General features: G+C 41.7%; 1 protein-coding gene across 7 annotated transcripts in view; it reads right to left on the bottom strand.

Moving 5' to 3' along the window:
* TBCE (tubulin folding cofactor E) overlaps window positions 1-18,970 on the bottom strand; it is an 87,512-nt gene that overhangs the window by 32,485 nt on the left and 36,057 nt on the right. For all 7 annotated transcript variants that reach the window (XM_081570437.1, XM_081570438.1, XM_081570436.1 and 4 more), the window contains one exon: window positions 13,119-13,203. In XM_081570437.1, the coding sequence (XP_081426563.1) occupies window positions 13,119-13,203 (85 nt within the window). The remainder of the gene's footprint in view (window positions 1-13,118; window positions 13,204-18,970) is intronic.

Here is an 18,970-nt window from a genome sequence, read left to right as displayed (position 1 = left end):
CAACCTAGACAGCATATTAAAAAGCAGAGACATTACTTTACCAACAAAGGTCTAGTCAAAGCTATGGTTTTTCCAGTAGTCATGTATGGATGTGAGAGTTGGACTATAAAGAAAGCTGAGCACCGAAGAATTGATGCTTTTGAACTGCAGTGTTGGACAAAACTCTTGAGGGTCCCTTGGACTGCAAGGAGATCAAACCAGTCAATCCTAAAGGAAATCAGTCCTGAATATTCACTGGAAGGACTGATGTTGAAGCTGAAACTATAATACTTTGGCCACCTGATGCAAAGAACTGACTACCTGAAAAGACCCTGATGCTGGGAAAGATTGAAGGCAGGAGAAGGGGACGACAGAGGATGAGATGGTTGGATGGCATCACTGACTCAATGGACATGAGTTTGAGCAAGCTCTGGGAGTTGGTGATGGACAGGGAAGCCTCGCGTGCTGCAGTCCATGGGGTCGCAAAGAGTTGGACATGACTGAGCGACTGAACCAAACTGAACTGTAGGAAAGGATCCTAGTGTGAAGAACACAGTTCTGTTTTAATAAAACACATTTCTATCACTCGGCTAAAGAAATTAAATGTAGCTAGCCTCATTTTGAAAGGTTCAAAGGAATCTACCTAAGAGATGATCTAATGCAAGTCTTCTCAAACTCAACCCAACCAGTCAGTCACCTGGAAAGCTTATTAGAACCCACCTTAGGATGTACACTCAGTGGGACTGGGCTGCGGCCAGCGGATTCTGATGCACAGGGACCTCAGCTCCCACTTTAAGAAAGTCATCTAATTCAATTCCATTTCAGTTGGAGATACTGGGATCACCATCACGGAGGTACACATGCTATGCTTGTGCTAAGTTGCTTCAGTCATGTCCAACTCTTTGCAACGCCATGGACTGTCGTCACCAGGCTCCTCTGTCCATGGGACTCTCCAGGCAAGAATACTGGAGTGGGTTGCTGTGCTCTCCTCCAAGGGATCTTCCACAGAGGTGCACAGCCAAGACCAAAAATCGTGGAGTCCTGATGACTAGTGCACTATCCTTTCCTGCATCTCTGTCTCTACTCTCCTCACTACCACAAATTTTAGTAGTTAGTAGATCTGTTAGTAGGTATTATTATTTAATGCTGTTTAGTAAAGAAATAAAACAAGCACTTTTATAATAAATGAGAAAACAACAATGCAAAACAAATACCACGGTTTTCATTTCTGTCCTAAATTTATACTTTTAAAAACTGTGATAATGAACAATTACACAGTATAGTCAAAGCTATAGTTTTTCCAGTAGTCATGTATGGATGTGAGTTGGACCATAAAGAAGGCTGAGCACCAAAGAATTGATGCTTTCAAACTGTGGTATTGGAGAAGACTCTAGAGAGTCCCTTGGACTGCAAGGAGATCAAACTAGTCAATCCTAAAGGAAATCAACTCTGAGTATTCATTGAAGGACTGATGCTGAAGCTGAAGCTCCAGTACTCTGGACACCTGATGCAAAGAACTGACTCACTGGAAAAGACCTTGAAGCTGGGAAAGGTTGAAGCCAGGAGGAAAAGGGAACGACACAGGATGAGATGGTTGGATGGCAACACCGACTCAATGGACATGAGTTTGAGCAAGCTCTGGGAGATGGTGAAGGACAGTGAAGCCTGGTGTGCTGCAGTCCATGGGGTTGCAGAGTTGGACAAAACTGAGTGACTTAACAACAACGAACAATTCAAGAACAGACCTTTATTAGAGCTTAGTTTGGCTGCAGGCAGAAGAAAGGAGTCAGGAATGGTGTTGGATGGTTGCAAAGTAGACGCTGTGCCTTTTTCAGATCAAGGATAACATCCAAGGTCAGTCTCCTCTGCAACATTCCTGGCAGGTCTCTCACAAAACAAAACAGTGCTGCAAATACTGAAAAATACCAGCTGAATGAGTGCCCATCAACAACCATAAATCTCCAAAGGTAAACTAGTAATTCATAAAGATTCCACTGAAATAGATTAGTATCAAGATGTTGCATCTGAACACTGAAACCCTGAACCCTGTCTAAAGAGAAAAAACTGGGGGAGGGGAGGGAGTGAAGGGGGAAGAGCACAATATTTTTTCTCTTACAAACACTCAGCATGTTCAAGTTCCTGCCTCCTTCTGCCTGCCAATTACAGAACACAGGTAGCAAAATTCACATCCTGACCATGGCCCTTGCAGAAATAGAAGACTCTCACAAAGCACTGTAATCAAGATTAGGTCTGCCCAACAGAGTTCTCAGATAAAATTCAGGTGCCCAGTTAAATCTGAATTTGAGATAAACAATTGCTTTTCAATATAGGTATGTATGATGCATGTCCCACGCTTACACTAAAAAATGATTTACTGCTTATCTGAAATCCAAATTTCACTGTGAATTTTCTTTCTGTTTGGTGAATCCAGCAACACTACTCAAAGGCAAATGGAGACCAACAGAGCCTAAAAGTCCCATAGTAAACATTTATTTTTTAAACTGGGGATGGTTTAAATGCTGGGTGCTGGGAAAGTCTGGGTCCCTGGGGAGTATCAGGTAAATGTTGATCTCGATACCTTGCTTGTTACAAGCTTGCCCAGAGCCTTCTCACCAAGATTGCATAACTAACCATTCACCCTGAGAGAACTATTCACTCATTTAACGTATACCAAGAATTGACCTGGTGAACTCATTTGCCCAGCAGGGGATAAAAAAAAAAGGCCAGTAGATAGGCATCTTTTTGCACATTCCTTCTGAATGTCACAATTTCTATTTTGCCCAGATTCATGGAAAGCTTCCCAAAACAAAATCTCTCTCTTTACCTTTTATGGAGATTCCCCCTGCCAGTAACCTATCAGCATATTTAGTGATTATTTTTAAAATTCTTCTATCACTTTATACCACATGCTCAGTCGTTCAGTTGTGTCTGACTCTTTGTGGCCCCATGGCCTATAGCCTATATCCTATAGAATCCTATATCCATGAGATTTTCCAGGCAAGAACATTGGAGCAGGTTGCCATTTCCTACTCCAGGAGATCTTCCCAACCCAGGGATCAAACCCGCGTCTCTTATGTCTCCTGCATTGGCAGACGGGTCCTTTACCACTAGGGCCACCTTGGAAGCACTTTATATCATACCAGGAGAATATTTTACTTATTTTTAAATTAACTTTGATTGCAATATAGTTGCTTTTCAGTGTATATACTCAATTTTTATTAGTTATCTATTTTATACAGAGTATCAATAGTGTATATATGTCAATCCCCATCTCCCAATTCATTCCAGTCCCCAGGGAGAATATTTTATACTGATTTATTAATGCTCATTCAAGAACTTCAAAATACTTTACGACAATCTTAGGCTACACACGGTAAATCAAGGGGCTTCCATTTGTTAAGTTAGCCAGTACTGTGGATAAAGTTTGAGACACCATGTCTCCTCTGATGCCAAGTATAAATTCTATTTATGGTGCTGAAGAACACATTTCAAGATTTCTTGATCACCAGAAAAAGAGAAATCATAATTACCCAGAAAGTGAACATTTTCAATAATAGCTAAGGGTAAAATACTGACCCAAACAGTTCTAAGAGTTTAGAGTACATGTTGTTTAGGTTGAGAAAAAAGCACTGGAAATCCACACACAAGGTACAGAGAACTTCAAGGTTCATCACCTTAACGGAAGCACTCCACTCCTCAAAAGACACGAGATGGAGAAAAAGAAGCACCCGAGAGAGATACTGATGACTGGTTCACACCATACATTTGGGATAAACCTGTATACTACTACTGCATACCGAAAAAGTCACAAATAATTAATTACAGGCACTTAATATTATAAAGAAGAGACTGCCAAATTAACTTTGGTTCTACAGAAATCAAACTGAAACTAAACATAACGTGAAATTACCAGCACCCTCGTTCAGAGGGAAGAATACACAGGGAAGAATGTATGCCTTGACTGGGCTTTGAAAACCACCCTATCTGTTCCCAAGGTCTGCTCTCAAGCGGCAGGGTGTCACCCCAGCAACCTGAGACGCTGGGGAGACTCCAGAAGCGGGGGGTCTCCAAACACTCAATTCAATATACCCTGATATCCTGCTTACAATGCAGAGGCCAGCAAACTAGTCTTCACGAGACGTGTGTGCTAGAGCACATAACTGCACTGTTACACCATGCCTAACACACTGTTGGCCACTTGATATTAACACATGCTTCTGAAGAGATGGAGATCTGAGTTCTGCTATCAAGATGGCAACTTCTGACTCACTTGCCTCATTTAAAATGAGTGTACCACCCTTTTTGTCATTTACCTATTTCACAAGTCTAAGATGAGAACATTTATCACCTGGCAACGTAAAACTGCTCTGGCTTCATGAAAATAGCATCAAAGCATTAAAATGCTTACTGTGGTAAAAAAAAAAAAAAAAACTTACTGTAATTATGGTTTTCCAAGTAAAATTTGAAATATGAAAGACGACTCCAATAAAGTTAGTAAGAGATCTGAATTAACTTAATAGTAAGTACATGTGATATAATCTGTTTTGTCTGATTTAGAGATTCCAAGATACTGACATAATCTTTACTAGTTGAGCCATGTTTGAACAAATATCAACATCAGTATTAACAACTATAAAGGAAAAGGTCATTCCTTTAGTTTAGATCAGTGGTTATCCACCATATCAGAGCCAATGCACCCTTTTATACTGCCCCCAAAACAACCTGAAATGGAATTACCTAACCATATAGGATTTCAAAGTCAAGAGAAATGCCCATTTCATTGAAGCAAAAGTAATTTATAATAAGATAATATGTATTTTGACATGTAGATGCTTAGGCAAGGCTGTAACTAGGAGACACAATAAAACAAGGAGATGCTTATTTCAAGAGTAAGAACTGAAACGCCAAGCCCACACCCTTCAGCACTTCAGGGCAGATCCCACATCTGCCAGGACTGATGCAATCTTCACTTTACTACTCAGAGACTGAAAACATCATCACACAGAGACCACTAAGGACATGTAGCCATGGATGATTTGGGAGGTGCTGGAGCAGGCTCCACAGGAAACATTCCCTCAACTGGAGGCTGTGTGAGTCATGGTCCAGGAAGGCATCAATAGGCCCAGCTAAGAAATTTCTATTTCCACACCTTTCTAAACACATAAGTTGCTCTCTTCATCTCCATAAACTCTTGACAGATTCTGAGCTGGCCTTGTGACATATTCACCACTGGCCTCTAGGAACATGCCAATTCTTCTATCCTGACTCTTCAAAATTACAGACTGCTGAACTAGCAAACAGTTTGCGATTATCTAATTTTGACCCTCATTTCAGAGGTCAGTAAAGTAAGATTTACTTAGGGTTCTAAAGATTGTTAAAAGCAAAGCATGAAGCTGCTTGATTTCCAGGAAATGTGTTCACTGTACAACATTTAGAGAATGATAAGCTTAACATTCCCCTTCAGGGATCACAGCCTTTCCATGGTGAAGGGGCTTGAGTAACTCAATGAAGCTGTGAGCTATACCGTGCAGGGCCACTCAAGACGGACAGGTGACAGGGAAGAGCTCTGACAAAACATGGTCCACAGGAGGAGGAAATGGGAAACCACTCCCGGATTCTTGCTGCAAGAACCTCATGAACAGTATAAAAAGGGGAAAAGATATGACACTGTAAAATGAGTCCCCCAGGTTGGAAGGTGTCCAATATGCTACCGGGAAAGAGCAGATGGAAATTACTAATATCTCCAAAAAGAATGAAGCAGCTGGGCCAAAGCAGAAATGATGCTCAGTTATGGAGGTGTCTGGTGGTGAAAATAATGTCTGATGCTATAAAGAACAATACTGCATAGAAACCTGGAATAGTTAGGTCCATGAATTAAAGTAAGTTGGACGTGGTCAGCCAGGAGATGACAAGAATGAACATCAACTTATTAGCAATCAGTGAACTAAAATGGATGGGAATGGGCGAATTTAATTCAGATGACCATTATATCTACTACAGTGGGCAAGGTTCCCTTAGAAGAAATATAGTAGCCCTCATAGTAAACAAAAGAGTCCAAAATGCAGTACTTGGGTACAATTTCAAAAACGACAAACTATTCAATATCACAGTAATCTAAGCCTATGCTCCAACCACTAAAGCCAAAGAAGCTGAAGTTAAACAGTTCAGCTACAGCTGAAGACCTACAAGACCTTCTAGAACTAACACACAAAAGAAGATGTCCTTTTCATCATAGGGGATTGGAACGCAAAAGCAGGAAGTCAAAAGATACCTGGAGTAACAGGCAAGTTTGGCCTTGGAGTACAAAATGAAGCAGGGCAAAGACTAACAGAGCTTTGCTAAGAGAATACACTGGTCATAGAAAACAGCTTCTTTCAACAACACAAGAGATGACTCTACACATGGATATTACGAGATGGTCAATACAAAATTAGACTGATTATGTTCTGGGCAGCCAAAGATAGAGAAGCTCTACACAGTCAGCAAAAAAAAAAAAAAAAAAGACCTGGAGCTGACTGTGGCTCAGATCATCAGCTCCTTACTGAACACTTCAGGCTTAAATTGAAGAAAGCAGGGAAAACCACTATGCCATTCAGGTATGACAACTCAAATCCTTTATGATTATATAGTGGAGGTGACAAATATATTCAAGGGACTGAATTTATTCAATCCCAGATCTGGTAGACAGACTGCCTGAAGAACTATGGATGGAGGTTCATAACATTGTACAGGAGGCAGTGACCGAAACCACCCCAAAGAAAAAGAAACGCTAAGAAGGCAAAATGGTTGTCTGAGGAGGCCTTACAAATAGCTGAGGAAAGAAGAAAAACAAAAGACAAGAGAGAAAAAGAAAGATATACCCAACTGGATGCAGTTTCAGAGAACAGCAAGGAGAGATAAGAAAGCCTTCTTAAAAGAACAATGCAAACAGAATGGGAAAGATTAGAGATCTCCTCAAGAAAACTGGAGGTATCTAGGGAACATTTCATGCAAAGATGGGCACAACAGAGGACAGAAATGCTAAGGATCGGAGAGCAGAAGATGGCGGAGGAATAGGACGGGGAGACCACTCTCTCCTCCACAAATTTATCGAAAGAACATCTGAACGCTGACCAAACTTCACAAAACTACTTCTGAAGGCTGGCTGAGGACGTCAGGCTTTCACAAAAACTGCGCATTATCTTCAAAAGAGGTAGGAGAAATTATAAAAGATAAAAAGAGAGACAAAAGAGTTAGGGACGGAGACCCGTCCCGGGGAGGGAGTCGTAAAAGAGGAGGAATTTCCAAGCACCAGGAAACCCTCTCACCGGCGGGTGTGGGGGAGGATTTTTTATCTCGGAGGGCAACGTAACTGGGAGGAAAAAATAAATAAAATCGACAGATTACGTGCCTAAAGCAACTCCCAGCAAAGAACCCCAGACGCTCGCATCATCCGCCACCAGCAAGTGGGGGCTGAACGGAGAGGAGCGGGCGGCATTGCCTAGGGTAAGGACCGGGCCCGAGTGCCCCGAGGGCAATCTGAGGGAGCTAACGTGAGATAGTAACCTAAACTGTGGGACAGCGAGAGAGAGAGAGAACTATCCCGCGAAAAGCCCAACTCTAAGGCACTGCCGGCCCGCTCACAGAACAAAGGACTGAGCGATACCAGAGGAGAGCTAGCCGGCTGCGGACTGCGCCATCCCCCGCCGGACACAGCGGGCAGGCGGGGCCCGCCAGAGCCGGAAAGGGGCAAACTCGGCTCCAGAGAGGGCACCCCCTACCAAACTGCAAACAGGCTCCCAGTTTTTAAGCAAAGACTGCCTGAGATCCCGGAGGGTCGACAGCAGCCGGGAGGGTCGCAGCCAGAGACCAGCTCCCCAGAACCGACACAAAGCACACCGGAGCCGGGCGCGCCCGTAAACCGAGGCGGGGACCAGGGAGGTGATAAGCCGCACCGCCCCAACAGGGGACAGCGCCCTCGCCAAACTCCTGGCCGCCTGGGCAGCCCCGACCGGGAACGGCACAAGCCGCGGGCAAAATCGAGTCTGCGCCTTTGTGGAGTAACCGGGAGCCTGAACCTGAGCGGCTTAGTCCTGGGAAGTGCACGCAGCTCAGGGCCCGCTCCCCGGCCGAGTAACCTGAAGCCTGAGCAGGGTAGACGGGGAAAGCACACACGCCGTGAGCGGGGGCGAACCCAGTGCGGCCGAGACACTGCGAGCTTACCACACACACGCCAGAATTGCAGTGTTCCTTCCTCCCCACAGCACGATTGAACAAGCGAACCTAAAGAGATCACCTCCACCGCTTTGTTGCAGGGCGGAAATTAGATACTGAAGAGATCTCCAAACAGAAGCCAAATAAACAGAGGGAAGTGCTTTGGAAGGGACAGGCCAACAGATTAAGATCCCTGTAGCTAATACCGACTGCATTAAAAAGGACCTACAGATCTTGAAAAGTATAAGCAGGAATAAGGATCTATCTAAAACTGAGCAGATCCCACACTGCTCACAACAGCTCCAGAGAAAGTCCGGGATATATATATTTTTTACTATTATTATTTTTTTTAATTTTTTTTTTAATTTTTTTTTTTAATTAAAAAAATTTTTTTTTCTCTTCTTTCCTTTTTCTTCAAGTCCTCTATTACACCTTTAACTTTCATTTTCATAACCCACTATTAACTTGCAAAAAAAAAAAAAAAACCCCTATTTTTGAAGCAAACTACATACATATATCTTATACCTTTTGTGTTTTTTTTTTTTAATGTTTTTTTCCTGTTCTACATTTTTTTACTGTTTCTTTTTTTACTGTTTTACTGTTTTTTTTTTCTTTTTACACTGTTCCCTTTTTTCTTTTTTTTTTTTTTTTTTTTTAGATTGTAAGTTTTATAAGAGTCTAACCTCTACTCTAGATTTTTAATCTGTGTTTTACATATTTGATATCAACTTTGTACATTTAAGAACCCAATCTTTAGGACCCATTTTTACTCAGGAGTGTGATCACTGGCCTGATCACTCTCTCCCCCTATTGATGCTCTTTCTTCTCCCCCAGGGAACCTCTATCTCCCACCCTCCTCCTTCTCTTCTCAACCCAATTCTGTGAATCTCTGAGGGTGTTCTGGGTACCGGAGAACACTTCAGGAACAGGATACTGCCCAGATCTCTCTCTCCCCTCTTAATTCCTCCCTTTCTACTCATGCTCACCTCTGTTACCTTCCCCCCCCCTCTCTATGTATCTCTGTGAATCACTCTGAGGGTTCCAAACTGTGGAAAGCACAGAGGGAAGTGCTTACTGGCTAGATTGCTCTCTCCACATTTGAATTCCCCTCTTCCCCTCCTGGTCACTTCAACCCACCCCCCCCCACCTCATCTCTCCATGTAACTCAGTGAACCTTTCTGGGTATCCCTCACTGTGGAGAATCTTTTCACCATTAACCTAAAAGTTTTATTATTGAGGCTGTATGGAAGGAGAAGTCTTGAGGCTACTGCAAGAATAAGACTGAAAGCCAGGGGAAACATTAATTAATAAGAGACCATCCAATAGCCTCCATAAATTCATTGAAACCAAGCTCCACCCAAGAGATAATAAGTTCCAGAGCAAGACATACCACGCAAATTCTCCAGCAACGCAGGAACATAGACCTGAGCATCAATATACAGGCTGCCCAGAGGCACACCAAATCCATAGACATCTCAAAAATTAATACTGGTCACTCCATTACACTCAAGAGAGCAGAAATCCAGCTCCACCCACCAGAACACCGACACAAGCTCCCCCAACCAGGAAACCTTGACAAGCCACCTGTCCAACCCCAACCGCAGTGAGGAACCTCCACAACAAAGAGGAACTTCATACTACCAGAATACAGAAGGGCCACGCCTAACACAGCAATCTAAACAAGATGAAAAGGCAGAGAAATACTCAGCAAGTAAAGGAAAATGAGAAATGCCCACAAAGCCAAACAAAAGAGGAGGAGATAGGGAATCTATCCGAAAAAGAATTTAGAATAAGGATAATAAAAATGATCCAAAATCTTGAAAGCAAAATGGAGTTACAGATAAATAGCCTGGAGACAAAGATTGAGAAGATGCAAGAAATGTTTATCAAGGACTTAGAAGAAATAAAAAGGAATCAATATAGAATGAATAATGAAATAAAGGAGATAAAAGACACTCTGGAGGGAACCAACAGTAGAATAACGGAGGCAGAAGATAGGATAAGTGAGGTAGAAGATAGAATGATGGAAATAAACGAAGCAGAGAGGAAAAAAGAAAAAAGAATCAAAAGAAATGAGGAAAACCTCCGGGACCTCTGGGACAATATGAAACGCCCCAACATTCGAATCATAGGAGTCCCAGAAGAAGAAGATAAAAGGAAAGGCCATGAAAAAATACTCGAGGAGATAATAGTTGAGAATTTCCCTAAATTGAGGAAAGAAATAGTCACAGAAGTCCAAGAAACCCAGAGAGTTCCAAACAGGATGCTAAGGATCTAACAGAATGAGAACAGATAAAGAAGAGGTGGTAAGAATACACAGAAGCACTATACAAAAAGGGTCTTAAAGATCCAGATAACCATGATGGTGTGGTCACTCATCTAGACCAGACAGCTTGGAGTGTGAAGTCAAGTGGGCCTTAGGAAGCATTACTATGAACAAAGCTGGCGGAGGTGATGGAATTTCAACTGAGCTATTTAAAATCCTAAAAGATGATGCTGTTAAAGTGCTGTACTCAATACATCAGCAAATCTAGAAAACTCAGCAGTGGCCACTGGACTGGAAAAGGTCAATTTTCATTCTAATCCCAAAGAAGAGTAACCCCAAAGAATGTTCAAAGTACCGTACAATTGCATTCATTTCATGTGCTAGTAAGGTTATCCTCAATATCCATCAAGCTAGGCTTCAACAGTACATGAACAGAGAACTTCCAAATGTACAAGCTGGGTTTAGAAAAGGCAGAGGAACTAGAGATTAAAATTCAAACACTTTGATTATAGAGAAAGGAAGGGAATCCCAGAAAAACATCTACTACTGCTTCCTTGACTACACTAAAGCTTTTGACTATGTGGATCACAACAAACTATGGAAACATCTTAAAGAGATGAGAGTACCAGATCACTTTACCTATCTCCTGAGAAACCTGTATGCAGGTCAAGAAGTAACAGTCAGAATCAGACATGGAACAACAGACTAGTTCAAAACTGGGAAAGGAGTACAACAAGGCTGTATATTGTTGCTCTGCTTATTTAACTTATATTCAAAGTACATCATGTGAAATGCTGGGTTGGATGAATCACAAGCTGGAATCAAGATTGCTGGGAGAAATATCAACAACCTCAGATATGCAAATGATACCACTCCAATGGCAGAGAGTGAACAGGAACTAAAGAGCCTCTTGATGAGGGTGAAAGAAGAGAGTGAAGAAGCTGGCTTAAAGCTCAACATTCAAAAAACTAAGATCACAGCATCCGAGCCCATCACTTCATGGCAAATAGAAGGAGAAAAAGTGGAAGCAGTGACAGATTTTATTTTCTCGGGCTCCAAAATCACTGCAGACAGTGACTGCAGCCATGAAATTAAAAGATGCTTGCTTCTTGGAAGGAAAACTATGACAAACCCAGAGTATAAAAAAGCAGAGACATCACTTTGCTGACAAAGGTCCATATAATCAAAGCTATGGCTTTTTCCAGGAGTCATGTACGGATGTGAGAATAGGACCATAAAGAAGGCTGAGTGCAGAAGAATTGATGTGTTCAAACTGTGGTGATGGAGATGACTCACGAGAGTCCCTTAGACTGCAAGGAGATCAAACCGGTCAATCTTAAACATTCAATGGATGCTGAAACTCCAACAGTTTGGCCAACAGTCTGCTGATGTGAAGAGCCGACTCACTGGAAAAGATTGCAGACAAAAGGAGAAGGGGGTGACAGAGGATGAGACGGTTAGATAGCATCACTGACTTGATGGACATGAATTTGAGCAAATTCTAGCAGATAGTGAAGGACAGGGAAGCCTGGCATACTGCAGTCCATGGTGTCTCAAAGAGTTGTACAAGACTTAGCAACTGAACAACAACAAAGCTTAATATTAAAAGATTCTTGCAAGAAATTGAAACTTAGGGAAAAAAAACACCAATAAAAATCGGAAAGACTGACTGAAATTCCCCACCATCCTTTTCAGAGCTTCACATAGTTTCTCTGAAATCAAACAGGTAAAAATATCAATAGCATTTTAACGTATAATTCTTTTCACGACAAGAGCTTTTTAAAATAGAGGCCTAGCATTCCACTATTTGGATGTTCTATATTTTGTTTAATTACCTAGTTCTTATTGTCTATCTTGTTAATGAATCAATAAGAAATGTTTATATCCATTCAATAAAAAAAGGAAAAACTGTCACAAAACAAAAACACACAGAAAAAGACAAAGAAAGCAATCTCACTTGTAAGGTTAAGATTGAGAGCTTTGAAAACAAGGAAAAAGGACTCCCCTGGTGGTTGAGCAGTTAAGAATCCTCCTGCCATGCAGGGGACATGGACTCAATCCCTGGTCCAAGAAGATTCCTCCCATGAGCTGCAACTACTGAAGCACACACGCCCTAGAACCCCTGCTCCACTGCAAGAGAAACCACTGCAACAAGAAGTCTGCACACTGCAACTAGAGAGTAGCTCCCACTTGCCGTAGCTAGAGAAAGCCTGCCCTCAGCAACAAAGACTCAGCACAGCCAAAAATAAATAAATAAAAAGTATAACAAATTAAAAAGATAATAAAAACAAGGAAAAATTCTACAAATAGCATGGTCTTTTTAGAATACACCAAATTCTACATTATAAATCCACCCCAAGAGTCAAATGCCTCTTCTTCTCCATCCCCCTTTATTCAACTATTAAATATTCTCCTACATAACCATGTCAGGGACTTCCCTGGAGTTCAGGCAAGAACCCCTTCCAATTCAGGGAACTTGGGTTCAATCCCTGGCCAGGGAACTAAGATCCCACATGCCTGGGGGCAAATAAGCCTGTGTGCTGCAACTAGAGAAAAGCGAGAGTGCCAAAACGAAGATCCCAGGAGCCACAGCTAAGAGTTGATGCAACCAAATAAATACATAAACATTTTAAAAATAAACAAACAAAGATAACCAGGCCAATTCAAAGTGGAAAATTACCTGCATTTAAAATACACAGTCCCTTCGTGGCTTCCATCGTGCTTTCCCCGCTCAGGATTGTCCCATTCTACTCCTAACCAGAGTCCTGGCAGAATAAGAAAATCCAAATGAGAAATTAGAACAAGGTGAGGTTCCATTTTTCTGCAAGCAAATACAGTTTGCAATGGAAACCATATCACACAGACACCACTGGGGAAGAAAGAAGTCTTTAGAAAAAAAATTAACCTTGGACTCAGGACTTAATCAGCAAAGGCAACAGTAAGTTTGGTTAAAAAAAATCAACAAAAAATACAACTGCAGAAAATAACTATAGCTACTGAGCACTTCTGTGCCAGAAACTCTGCTTTATTTCACGTTATCCTTACAACAGACATTTCATCTTTACAAACGAGATATTATCTTCTTTTTAACAGTTCCTGAACAAATACACACTTTTTTGAGTCCTAGCCTAGCAATATGTTGTTCACAAAGTCCAATTATATATATAATTCATATTTTTCTTCCATATAGGTAAAATAACACCCAAAGTCACACATCTTCAGGTTATTCTAACTGCAGAAGCCAATACTTACCTACCATACTATGCCATGTATAACTCATATCTTATATTTGCAAGCCACATTCAGTTTTCAGAGCATTTTCTTACCTTCCCTTCTCTCTTCTACCTATATTTATTAAGTACCCACTATCCCATGGACAGAGGAGGCTGGTAGGTTACAGTCCAAGGCACTGCAAAGAATCGGACATGACTGAAGCGACTTAGCACACCCACACCTGCAGACAGAACCGTGCCAGGAGCAAAAGTATGTGACACAAAGAGTTTCACTTCTGGATCTACCCTCCTGTGGAGAACTAGAAAATCTAGATAAACAATTTTTAAAAATCACTCTACACCAATTAGAATGGCTTGTGTCAACGAAACAAAAGAGAAAATCAGTGTTGGCTGGGATATGGAGAAAGTGTTGATCTTATGCACTGCTAGTGGAAATGTCAAGTGGCGTGGCCACCGTGGAAACCAGTACAATGGTTCCTCAGCAAGCTAAACACAGAATTATCACCTAATCTAGCAATTCTACTTCTGGGCAAACACCCAGAGAACTGACAGCAGGAACTCAAATAGGTATTAGCATACTTGTGTTCACAGTAGCATTATTCAAAATAGCCAAAAGTGAATGGATGAATGATAAACCAAGTGTCCAATGACGGATCAATTACTAAACAAAACGTGGTCTGTCCATAAATGGAATATTATTCAGTCTTAAAAAGGAATGAAATTCTGACACATTCTACAACATGGATGAACCCTAAAGACTTTATGCTAAGTGAACTAAGCCAGACACACAAAAACAAATACATGCATGCTAAGTCATTTCAGTCATGTCTGATTCTTTGCGACTCTATGGACTGCAGCCCACCAAGCTCCTCTGTCCATGGGATGCTCCAAGCAAGGATACTGGAGTGGGTTGCCATTTCCTCCTTCAGGGGATCTTCTGGACCCAAGGACTGAACTCACATCTCTTACGTCTCCTGCACTGGCAGGCAGGTTCTTTACCACTAGTGCCACCTGGGTTTTCTTCAGAGAGAAAAGTTCAGTCCTTCACCCCAAAGTCCATGCACTCACCACCTGGTCCCCCCCATCACCTGGCATTTTAGACCCAAGTCCACCTGGCACCTGCCTGCCATCAAGGGCCCGCACACCTGAAGCTGACCCCCCGCAAGGCCCTTTCCCTAGGGAGCTGGCACGCTGACACAGGAGTCCACAAGGTCTTAGCAGCGGCTGTGGCTGCTGTGTGCAAGCAGCTGTCCGGGGGTGGGGTGGCAGGACATTGGGCTTGGCTTGTCTAGCACAAACCAATTTGAAGCTGAATAAAATTGTATAAACTGAATCATGTCTGATTATCTCTGCTAAAACCACATCATGAAACTACAGCATAGGAAAGAACTGTTTTCAGAAAGAAACCCAAGTCTCTAGATAATAGGTTCATACCCAATACTGATGACTAGGCATCATAACTGGGGCTGATAAAAATTAACTCAAATACAGAAATCATGTCCTACAATTAAAATAAACCCCAATGCCCCCTCTATGGACTTGTTGTGGGGGGAACACTGAGTATTCTGATTCATAAGGTATTCTGACTCCCATTGAAGTTAAAGGGGTCATACTGAAAACCTTGAAAACGTGTGTTTACACCTGAGCACATTAGGGCAAAAATGAGACCAATGTTAGGTCCGAGTAGAAAAAACCTAGACGTGTGGGAGGAAGTGTAACCAGGTTTCCTTTGCAGTGAGGTCCCACGTTCAACCCAGTTCAACCCAGAACAGACGACGGCCGTGGAAAGGGAGTCAGTCGACCAAGCCTCAAGGTCATACACAGAGAAGAGGGGATATGGTGTAGAATCAGGGTGGTCAATGGGACGGGTCCCCAGTCTCTTCCTGGGACCCCTGCAGCCTCCAACCCCAGAGCCCCTGCCGCAAACCACAGAATCTGTCAGGATTTCTAACTTGGGGTGTTTCCACTTCCACAACCCCCCAGGCAATGGGGAGTGAGGGGTCTGAGAACGTCTGGCTCCGTTTCCTGGGCTGTGATGGGGAAGGCATCCTTGGCCACCCAGATGGGACCTCATCCCACCCCCCAGCGCCTCCCCCCACACAAAGGTGGGAGGGGGAATGTGGCGGAGGGGCAGGACTCGGCACTCCAGGTTCAGTGGGGTGTCCAGGGCCCCTGCTCTGGAAACCCAACTGTGTGTGTGGTTCAGTCACAGCAGAGACGAAGTCTGGAGCCACCTATATGAGATACCTAGAATACTCAAATTCATAGAAACAGAAAGTAGAATGGTGTCTGCTAGGAGCTGAGGGGAGGGTAGAACAGGAAGTTTTGCTTAATGGCTATAGGGTTTCACTTCCGTAAAATAAAGACGGTTCTGGAGATGAATGGTGGTGATAACTGTACAAAGTTATTCTACTTAAAATCACTGAACTATACAATTAAAAGTGACGAAAATGTTAAGTTCAGTTATGTATAACCTGCCACAATTTAAAATACACACACACACACATATATATATCTTTCAAACCACCAGAGAGCTAAAAAGGCACTGAAGAATTACAAGGCCAAAATCTGAGAGAATAAAGAAATCCAGAGTTAAGTGAAGCCTTAGAGCAACTTTTTTCCCTTGGGCATCTGCTCATTCTGGCAGAAAAGGCTGAAAAGCTAAAAAGCTGAACAAAGCTTTGTTCAGCTTTGGACAGAGCTTCTGAGGGATTAAGGCTGCCCTGGTGGCTCAGTTGGTAAAGAATCTGTCTGCAATGCAGAAGACCGGGGTTCGATCCCTGGGTCGGAAAGATTCCCTGGAGAAGGAAATGACAAACCACTCCAGTATTCTTGCCTGGAGAATTCCATGCACAGAGGAGCCAGGCAGGCTACAGTCCATGATCACAAAGAGTTGGACAAGACTGTGTGACTAACTTTCACTTTCACTCTTGAGGGAGTAGGAGATAAATAATGAAAATCATAGCCTCCCAAGGAAGGTGGAGGTTGCAAGAAACTCTCTAGGTTTTGTTCTGCAGCTTGAAATGCTTTCAACCTAAGAGCAAGAAGGAACCAACCTAAATAGACTAACCCCTGTAGCAACTGAAGGTTAACTTCAAACAATCACATTCCCAGATTTTCTTAGGTGATCTGGGATTGCTGTGGACTTTCTGCATCTGCCGAGTTCACTTCAGTCCTCTCTGGAAGAAGACACCACCACTGCAAAGCTCAGATTATAACTCTTCACAACCAGTATCCCAGCACTCAAAGAAAAACAACTAAGCACAGAAAAAGACAAGAGTCTAGTGACTGGAAGCCAAGAAAAACAACAGCCAACAGAAACTGACTAAAGAAGAGATTGCACCCAACTATGTCAAAAGAGGCTGCAACATGGTAAAGAACTTGAACTTCATCCTGCTTCTCCAGAGAAACTTATAAGCATGGAGAAAAGGAGACATAACAGACGGGCAGTAGGCACATAAAAAGGTGCATGTCATTGCTAATTATTAGAGAAATGCAAATCTAAACTACAATGAGGTACCATTTCACACCAGTCAGAACGACAATCATTAAAAAGTCTACAAATAACAAATACTGGAGAGGGTGTGGGGAAAGGGGAACCCTCCTACACTGTTGGTGGAAATGTAAATTGGTGCAGCTACTGTGGAAAACAATATGAAGGTTCTTCAAAAAATTAAAAATAGAGCTAACATATGATCCAGCAATACCACTCCTAGACATATATCCAGACAAGAATTAAAGAATTAAAAAAACTCCTAATTAAAAAAGATACATGACACCTATGTTTACAGCAGCACTATTTACAATAGCCAAGACATAGAAGCAACCTAAATGTCCATCAACAGATGAATGGAGAAAGAGATGGTATATGTACACAATGAAATATTACTCAGCCATTACGAAGAATGAAATAATGCCATCTGCAGCAACATGGATGAATCTAAAGATTATCATACTAAGCAAAGTAAATCAGAGAAAGACAAATACCATATGACATCACTTATATGTGGAAGCTACAATACGATACAAATGAACATATCTAACAAGCAAAAACTCACAGATGAAGAGAAGAGACTTGTGGTTGCCAGGTGTGGGGGGTGGTGGGTAGGGAAGAATTAGGAGTTTGGGATTAGCAGTTGCAAACTACCATATGTAAAATGGATAAACAACAAGGTCTTACTATATAGAATGGGGAACCATGTTTAATATCCTGTGATAATTAAGCCATAATAGAAAAAAATAGAATATATATATGTAAAACTGAATCACTTTTCTGTAGAGCAGAAAATAAATACAACATTGTAAATCAACTATAATTCAATAATATTTTTTAAAAATTCAGAAGAAAGAAAACTGGATACTGAAAGATCAAAAATCACTAACAACAACAACAACAAGAAAAGCTGAAGGAGGGTGGATAAGAAGCATTAAAACCTCTTTTAGGAGAGAATAATTGAAAACGTAGTAGACAAGGAGTCAAGTAGCTTTGAGTTTCCTTGCAGCAAAAAGAAAAAGATGCAATCCTCTTGTTCAGTAGTAAAACCATCTCAGTTTTTTCCTGTTCCCTGAGCTAACAGTAATTTGTCACAGTGTTTGTTTGTATAAAGGGCATTAAGATAATGAAGAACACATCACACTTGATGGCATCTTTATAACATAGTCACTGGTGTTTCAGAAGTGGCTATTTCTTAATTCAAGTCTCAGCAGAAGTCCAGGAGAGAAAGCTTGGTTTTGTAAAGGCAGTTATACTAAGGGCTCAGATGGTTTTATTTTGCTTTCTGGTGGCTTCCTGGTGCAACCAAAGGAATAAAAACTTAAATCTAAAAATGGGACATCAGAATCATCTAGGGAGCACGTTTTAAGTGATGAGTCCTAGAACTTAACTCTGAAATAATGAATTAGAATCTCTGCATGTCCAACCTGAGAATTCATATTTCTAACAAGACTCCAGGAATGCTGCATTAGACTCCCCTTGCTAGACATGTTAACTTGGCTAGACTTCTTTCTACAGCGAGATGACAGTGATTCCAAACTGAAGTCACTTATAATAAACTGAACAACAGGTATTCTATTTATCTGTTACTCGTCCTACAACACATGGTTGATAAGGGTAATAGTTTAGTCAAAGAACACATTTTCTATCATTGAGGGCCAGTAATTACAGATTTTTATATTCATCACATTGATGACTGCAAAGTATTATGCTCTAACAAAAACCAACATATTATGATTTTCCTATAGATGAAAATTAAGTGTTCTAAGAACACTTAAAAAAGTACTTTCTCCTAATTCATTGTAA

Source organism: Giraffa tippelskirchi, chromosome 2 (assembly GCF_054371585.1).
Source record: "Giraffa tippelskirchi isolate mGirTip1 chromosome 2, T2T-mGirTip1v1.2.pri, whole genome shotgun sequence".
In the NCBI taxonomy this organism is placed as follows: Eukaryota; Metazoa; Chordata; class Mammalia; order Artiodactyla; family Giraffidae; genus Giraffa; species Giraffa tippelskirchi.
This window is presented reverse-complemented; position numbering and strand designations above follow the sequence as displayed.